This window comes from Urocampus carinirostris, chromosome 12 (assembly GCF_059441175.1).
Source record: "Urocampus carinirostris isolate Australia breed hairy pipefish chromosome 12, RoL_Ucar_1.0, whole genome shotgun sequence".
Taxonomy (NCBI): Eukaryota; Metazoa; Chordata; class Actinopteri; order Syngnathiformes; family Syngnathidae; genus Urocampus; species Urocampus carinirostris.
The window spans coordinates 38,190,384-38,199,014 of NC_142360.1; the positions used below are offsets into that span (position 1 = coordinate 38,190,384).

General features: G+C 45.6%; 1 protein-coding gene across 1 annotated transcript in view; it reads right to left on the reverse strand.

The window, feature by feature from the left end:
• Positions 1 to 8,631, reverse strand: part of ncanb (neurocan b) — a 256,911-nt gene that overhangs the window by 101,535 nt on the left and 146,745 nt on the right. The window contains exon 9 of the mRNA XM_088348929.1: positions 1,833 to 3,188. Within this exon, the coding sequence (XP_088205055.1) occupies positions 1,833 to 3,188 (1,356 nt within the window). The remainder of the gene's footprint in view (positions 1 to 1,832; positions 3,189 to 8,631) is intronic.

Sequence of the window (8,631 nt, forward strand, 5' to 3'; positions counted from 1 at the left end):
ATCGGTGTCATTTTTAAGCACAATGTAAATAATTTCAAGCATTTCCAAGCACTTCACCCATAATTCAAGGATTTTCCTGACATTGAAAACACAACATTAAAATTCAAGCATTTTTAAGGATTTCAATCACCCGTGCAAACCCTGGTAAGAACAACTAATCGGGATCAAGGGAGTGTCAGAACCCGAACAGATACAGGACCCAAACGCGTGACGTTCTCACACAGGCCTTTATTTTACAGGAAATGGGGAGTCATGCACGTTAGGTAGCCGGTCTGGCGTGGAAAGACCGGAAGCCAGATACCGACAGGACCGATTCCAATTGCTCGAGTTGATATCGGACAGATAGGGTTGATACCGGACAGGAAGTGACAGACAGGATAGATAACGGATCAGGATATCGAAAATTAACAGGAGAAACTAAGCAGGAACGCAAACTGGAGAATATGATGAACAGGACAAAAACAGACAGAAACTAAACTGGAACCCAAAATTAAACAGGACAACAATAAACGGGAACAATACCGGACTGGAGATATCACAGGAAAACAGGACCAAGTCAGAACCCACGTCTTGTGGGGCGGAAGTTCGTTTGACGGGCTGACCCCGAAGCAAGAGAGCGCTGAGCTTTATATAAACAGAAGCTCAATCTCTCAACGAGCCGCAGCTGGCACCACACGGGCGGGGCCAATTGGGCAACCTTGGTAACCGTGACACACACGGGCGGGGCCAATTGGGCACCATGGCAACCATGACAGGGAGTGCCTTTAAAACAGGTTTTTCATCCAATGCAGGGGTGTCAAACTCATTTGAACTCGGGGGCCACACGATAGAACAAACATTCTGTCAAGGGCCGGACTAGTAGATTAAAGAGAAAGAAAAAGAGATAAAGGAATAAGAGAAAGAGCTAGGGAAAAGGAGACAGGGCGGGACAAAGAAAGAGAAAAGAGAGAGAGGGAGAGAGCGTGAGAAACAAAAGATAAAAAGTCGTGAGAGAGGGGGAATAGAAAGGGAGAGGACGAAAGAAATCCAAAGAGAAATAGAAAGACAGAAGGAGAGAAAAGAGAGAAGAAAGCACGACACGTATGAAGAGAGAAAGAGAAAAGAGACAAAAGGAAAAATGGAAGTTAGAGCAAAAGAGGTTAAAAGACACAGAGAGGGAAAGAGACCGAGACAGAGAGGGAGAAAAGGGGTGGAAAAGAAAGAGAGAGAGAGAGAGAAAGAGAGAAAGAGAGAAAAAGAGAGAGAGAGAGAAATAAATACAAGTACAGTGTCTTCGTGAGAGGCACCTGGCTTTGGCAACATCATGTTGACATATTTCAACCTGCAGCTTGTTTTTCTCTTGCGCTTCTCTGAGTGTTGTCTCACGGGCCGGATTCAATCCCTTAGCGGGCCGCCTGTTTGACACCTGTGATCTAAAGGCTTCTCTCTCTGTTTTCTTTGCACGTTCAAACCAATTGAGGTCTTCTCTCCTTATATTGAGTGTCTACTACACTTTTAACTTTACACATTTTTATGACATGTTTAAAAGTATTTAGGTTTTTTTTGGTCCTCTGTATCGTTGTAGGTAGACATGATTCCAATGTTAGAGAAGAATAAATCAATAAATCAATCAAAAAAGACCAATTACATCCTTCTCTCTTTATATTGAGTGTCTACTACACATTTTCCTTTAGGCATTTAGGTTGTTTTGGTCAATCCCCAACCGATCAGCAAATATGTGCCGCTCAAAGCAACCGTTTTCGACTCCCGGCCGAGTTTTGCACGGTCACACTCATCGAGACTGATTACATAATCGCTCGCAGACATAATTACCATAATAAGCGCTAACTTACCTGGTGAGATGAACCCAAAAGCCCAGTTGGGGACCAGGATGCCGAAAGACTTCCTAGCGCCGTTGCTTTCCGTCACCGCCGTCTTGCGTTCCTCCGATTTCTTCATCGATTCCTTCGCAGGAATCCGCCGACTCCCAAACACGAAGGACTCGGAAACTGCTAACCTGGACTCCATCTCTGTAACTGCGTCCTTGGGATCCCACCTAGCGCTGGTTGATGTTTCTATTGAGGAGGTATCGTTTGTGAGTATTGTGGTGTTCCCTATTAAAGAGATGGAGATAGATGGTTCTTCTGCAGAGGAGTTATGGGTTGGAGCGTCAACGGTGGTTGCTAGATCTGATCTGAGAGTCTGTCCGGTTGTCGTGGTGGTCCTGGTGGTCCTGGTGGTGGTTAGAACATCCATTAAGGACTCTGGAGAGGTGTTTTGGTGAGGAGCTTCAGAGGTAGCTCTAGGAGTCTGTTTGGTTGGCGTGGTGATTGCGGTAGTGCTGAGAACATCCATTAAGGACTCCGCAGAGGAGTTCTTGGTAGGAGCTTCAACTCCCGTAGCTAGATCTGTCCTGGGAGTTTGTCTGGTTGCGTTGGTGATCTCGGTAGTGGTGAGAACATCCATTAAGGACTCCACAGAGGAGTTCTTGGTAGGAGCTTCAACTGCCGTAGCTAGATCTGTTCTGGGAGTTTGCCTGGTTGCGGTGGTGATCTCGGTAGTGGTGAGAACATCCATGGTGGACCCCGGCGTGGTTGTGAGCGCCTTAGCTCCACCCCGACCGGATTTTCTTCCCATTCCTTTCCTTTGCTTACGAAGAGGACGGATGCTACCGTTTTCTCCTCTTGGGGATAAAGAACCTGAAGTGAGATTGTCCCCGGGTCGGTGAACGTAGATAATTTCACCCTTGGCTTCCTCAGTTTTTGGACGTGAGGTGGTGCTGGTTGGTTGCGCTATGAGTTGCCACCGTGAAGATGTAGTGACTTCCGCTACGGTTACCAGTTCGGTTTCGGGATTGAACTCGACTTCGGTGCTGGGAACGGTATTAGCAAACGGGACTTGGTTTCCTTCACCGCTCCCTTCGACGTCCTGGATTACGACGGTTCGGCGGACTTCATCTCCATTGTGGTTCCTTTCTTCCCCGGAATAATCGTCCACTGTGTCCTGACTAAAGGAGTCAGTGAGGGTTATCATCTCCAGGGGCCCCGATTTGGCTTCCAAGGGCTCCCAAGTGCGACTTCTGCCTGGATTTTTGGGAAAGCCCACCCGGAGTTGCCGTAATGACTTTAGGGCCCAAGCAGGTCCTTCTTTGGAGAACTGCACCTGTTCACTGGGGTTTGATTTTTTTTCGGGTTCCTCTGGAGTGATCCCTAAAAAGAACAGAAAAAGTGTCAAATAAATGGATTAGAATGTAAAACAAATGGATTAAGATTGAGAAACCGTGCTAAATAGCCAGTAATTACCGTAAATTCGGGACTATAGAGCGCACCTGATTATAAGCCGCACCCACCACACTTTAAGAGGATAACCGCTTTTGTGCTTACACAAGCCGCACCTGTATATAAGCCGCGTGCGCCCACGTTAAAATTTGTAACACAATCACAAAACTAACCCAAACCTTACTTTGGATCCCGTGATTTTAACTTGGCATAAAGTACTCAGTTCAACAACCACAGCCGGCAAAATGATACCGGTAGTTAAGATATGATGCAGACCTGCAGAGACCAAGTTCCTTTAAAAGTAATCCAAGGAAAAAAAGTGTGTATATTTCCAAAGGTAAGGGTGGGAAAAATATATATCCACTTTTGTGTGCCGTGTCCACAAACACTCACCTTTACCGGTCCCCACTTCCCGTCATCCCCCGCGTTTGTTACGCCCCTTCTTTTTAATTGGTCAGTGCAAGACTTATCAGAATAAGTGTCCAAAATAAAATAAAATAAATACAAATATACAGTTGCAAATACATATTATACATGGTTACACATATTTACAAAGAAAGAGAGAGTTTTCAAAGCTTTAATAATAATATTATAACTTTCATCCCAAACCGTGCCTGTGAAGGGTAGCAAAACGCTACTAGCAACACGCTCTCAACTTAGTAAACGGCTTTGTTAAAAAAACATACCGTACATATAGAAATTACAGTAAACCGTTCTCATCTTCCTTCCTATGACTGTCTTCATCAAAGATGTCCTCCTTTAGTATGGGAAAGAGACAGACGTCGTCCCACGCTCCCTTATTCAAAAACACGCTAGCAACACGCTCGCAAGCTAAAGTGCGTGCAGTAGCTCGGTTTCCTTCTTTATCAGACTGCTCGATTGCGTTTAGCTTGTAAACTGCGTTATGTGCCTTGAACTCGAGCGCCGCTGGCGGCCGTTAGAAAAATGACATATATTAGCCGCATCACTGAATAAGCGGCAGGGTTGAACGTTTGGGAAAAAAGTAGCGGCTTATAGTCCGGAATTTACTGTACATTTTTTGCATGCTATGTACCAAACATTTCCCTGAACCAACTAATCCCCGCGACCAACCATCTCCGGATTGAGTGTGCACCCAATGAAACTGAGAGTAACGTTATGCGAGTGGGTTCTATTCCCTCTTCTGGTCCTGACAATATTAACATATACGGAGCATAAAGTACTATTTTATATCGAGATTTTTGCCTGCAACAGCCAAGACTACCCTATGCTTTCTCTCGCCTCTAAAAGCGGTAGCACATATACCGAAAAACAGTGAAAAATAAAACTTTACAGTAAAACTCGCACACAACTCTGCTCTAACGATGAAAAATGGAAGGGTACAAGATCACGGTATAAAATAAGAAGGTTCAGGTTTCACTGCGTAATAAAAAAAACTTATAATGTACCGTATGTCTCCCAAGTACTCTCCGTAGTCTTTATAGGTGTCGCAGCGGGAGCGGTAAAAAACATTAGCATGACTTTTTCTGGTACAAGAGGAAAGCAGGCCCTGATGAAGATATTTTCCTGTAAATTTCAGAGACTGTTCCTCTCTGGGCCGGTGGAGCATCCCGGCGTAATTAGGTGGGTCGTTTTGGCAATTTGCAAAAATTGAAGAGACGGTGAGAAGAAGAAAATGAGACAGGGGAGGATATATTCAAAGGCGTTTTTACACTCTTTGGTTTTTCTACTCGGGATTGTTTCACTGGAATAGTTAAAGTTGCGATAAGCAGACCTGACCCTGCCCTTTTTTTGGTGTCATCTATATACTTGTAATTTCTTTTTTATTTTTGATATTACCAGCTCGGTGGCCTTGGGGGTAGGGCGGCCGCTCCAGGACTGGGAGGTTGCTTGTTCGAGCCCCGGCCAGGGTCATAGCTAAGACTTTGGTACCCGTTGCCTCCCTGATTGGCCCTTGGAATTGATTACTGACTAGCATCTTGATTGGTTCCCTGTCCCTTTTTAAGCTCAGTCCTTTCACTCACCTGTTGTCAGTCCATCAGCAAACCTCTGTTGTTACAAGGCAAGCATTTTGACACTGGCTCCCGCCTGTCCCGTTTTTGCACCCATTTTTCCACCCGTCCGGTCCTGATTTCCCCGTTTGTCTCCGGCTTCGACCTGTTTTTTGATCCCGACCACGTTTGCTCTCCCGTCCTGGCTTACGACGCGTTTTGATCCTGACCACGTTTTTAATCTCCTGCCTCGACTATCAACCTGTTTTTCCGTCCCTGACACCACCATCTCCCGCTACGGAAGAACCCCTTCCGTATTCGCCTGTCCCGATTTTCCACCCGTCCGGTCCTGATCTCCCCGTTTGTCTCCGGCTTCAAACTGTTTTTTGATCCTGACCACGTTTGCTCTCCTGTCCCAGCTATCGACCTGTTTTTCCGTCCCTGACACCACCATCTCCCGCTACGGAAGAACCTCTTCCGTATTCCGATCAAAATCCGATTGTGTGAGCGGCTTGCTTCCCGCCTCCAGCGAGCACCGGATCGCGGGCGCTTCCCTCTCTCTATCAATAAAGCTTGTGGTTAACAATACGCAATTGGGTCCTGATTCCATTCTGGTCGTGACATTAACGATATGTTGCAACACATCAGTTGGGTTGAGCGAGGGGGCTGGGAATCCCCTCCTCTCTATCCATCTCCCCCAGAGGCAAATGGCTGAGATATTGCCATATTTCAGGCTACAAACTCAAAATATTTTCAAAGAATCACCTGTCCGGTCCTGATCTCCCCGTTTGTCTCCGGCTTCAACCTGTTTTTTGATCCCGACCACGTTTGCTCTCCCGTCCCAGCTTACGACCGTTTTTTGATCCTCGACATGTCAGACACATTAGTGAAAAAAACCCCACATTTTTTTCAAAATTGCGTATCGTGCTAACAAAAAAAACTTTAAAAAGTAGGCATTGCAAAAATATTGGCCCCTTTTGAGTAAACACTTGGTCCTTTTGTCCCTAACCATAACCACAAGTCTTTTGGGGTATGTCTCCTGAAGTTTTGCACAACTTGATACGTTCGAGATCGGGACTTTGGCTTTTCCATTCCAATATATTTACATTGTTAGTTTTAAACAATTCCATTGTGGATTTTGCGCTGCCACGACCGGCTGCCTTTTCCAGCAGCTGCCCTATTGTTTTATTGTCTGCTCCTATCTTCGGTGTTTTTTCTTCCCGTTTTGACAACTACACTATGGATTACTTCTATCCTATGGACATGGGTTTTAACGCACAAGAAATGCGTGTATTCAAGGAATTTCAACTCCTTTCCCTGAAAAATTCTCGTGCCGGCGTGATGAAGGGGCCTATCGTGGAAGAAAAGCCGGAGCTAGCGAAGCGGCTAGCGGCGTTATAAGTCTTCGGTACCATCCGTAATCATGGTAAATGCGAACTCACGACCAAATAAGATCATCGAGTGCTGGTGGAAAACATCGAAGCGCACAGGGAGCGCAGTTGCTGTGTGTTGCGGAAACGTGGCTCACGTTTAGCATTCCGGACGCTAACGTGTAGCCACCCGGAGCTACCCGGAGCAATCCGGCTTCAACGCCGCTAAACAGAGACACGAAAGCCGGGGGGAATCGGAGAGGAGGCGGACTTGCTAACACGAGGTGGTGTATCCCTGGATTTTCACAAAGAAAAGTTTTCCATCTGCCGCAGGGATGTCGAACTTTTGGACTGGCGTGACGTCATCCACTCCGCTACAAGCACCCCTAGGGCATCATGTTCATCTGTTAATAAACAACGGGGTAGACTGCTGGAAGTGTGAATTTCCCTACGGGGATGAATAAAGTATCTATCTATCTATCTATCTATCTTATGTTTAGGGTTGTTGTTCTATTAGTAGGTGAACCTGCACCCCATTTTCAGCCCCTGTCAGGCTTCAACAGATTTTCTGCCTGATCCTCCTGTACTTGACTCCATCCCTTTCCCATCAACTCGAACGACTCGAGGTGGCCGGCGTGGGAGGAGTCCTAAATAATGTCGGGCGGGTGCCATTTTTACACTTCTTTTCAGGTTTTTCCGTTGTAAATATGATTGAAAATGTTGAGAAAATGTTCCTCCACATCACGATTGGGTCTCATATGTTGCTGAGTCTTGGAAAATAGTTTCAGTTTGTTAGCTGAAGCCTGAAATGTGACAGTATGACAAAAAGCTTCTTGGGGGGGGGGGGGGGGGGGGGCAATACTTTCGCTAGGCACTGTCGTCCAAATGTGGTGCTCTAAAAACAGGCGCAGTGTGATTCATCAATAATTCATCCTGTCACCATTTAAGATTCATCACTGTTTTGCGTTTATTAAGACCGGAGGACCCCGGCTAGCTAGGCAAGCTATAACCCGACCAGGGTTGGGTAGGGTTACTTTAACTGGATTACTTTCAATTACTTTTGGATTACTCCAATACCAAATATGCTAATAAAAGACAAAAGAAACTAAATATGAATAAAAGGACTCAATTTTGTGCAGGCTTGGGGAGTAATGGCAAAAATGATGTCGGCAAGCTGTTTGGATTTATTTTCATTTTGTTTCTGTCGCATTTTATGTTCGTTTTGCCGGAGATCAAAGAGATCAAAGCCAGGAGAGAAAGCTTACCACGTGTTGTGAGTCATCATTTTATTCATATTGTCGTGTCCAGCATGGTCGCCGTGGTGACCGGCTGGCCCCGCCCCCTGGGCACGACTGCAGTAGATCAGCTAATTTGCGTGTGTGCTACTTAAGGGTGGGTTGTGGGTTTTGCGGGTGCTGGCTCATTGCATTTTCTCATTGCATTTTCTGTCTGCATTTCCCGTTCTGTTTTGCTCTGTCCTGTTTTGTTTGAGTCGGAAGAAACCTGTGTTTGCACGTTTTTTGTTAAAGCCTGTTTGTTCTGTCTCGTCCCTGAGTTTTGGACGACTTTTATTTTGGTAGATAAAAGTTTTGATCGTCAACGCAATTGAGTTCACCATTCCTGCCTCCTGCCTCCGTTCTGGTCCGGTCCTCCTCGTGACACATATTTCGTTTCTTTTGTCTTTTATCAGCACATTTGGTATTGGAGTAATCCAAAAGTCATTGAAAGTAATCCAGTTAAAGTAACCCTACCCAACCCCGAACCCGACGGCGGCGCTTTCGGAGTGTGTAAACGTATATAAAAACACGTTTCCACCACAGGGAGAACATACACAAAATGCTGTTTGCATGAAATATTCAAAAGAAGCATCTTTTATTCAAAAGCTATTGCCTGACGTTTGAGCCGGGTCGGGCGGTGTGGGAATGCTTTCCATAAGAGGCGGCGAGAAGATTTAATTGCTGCAAATACGACACCTACTCATGCATAAAAACGGCCTATTAATCAAGACTAATCGTACAGTGATTACATTTTTTT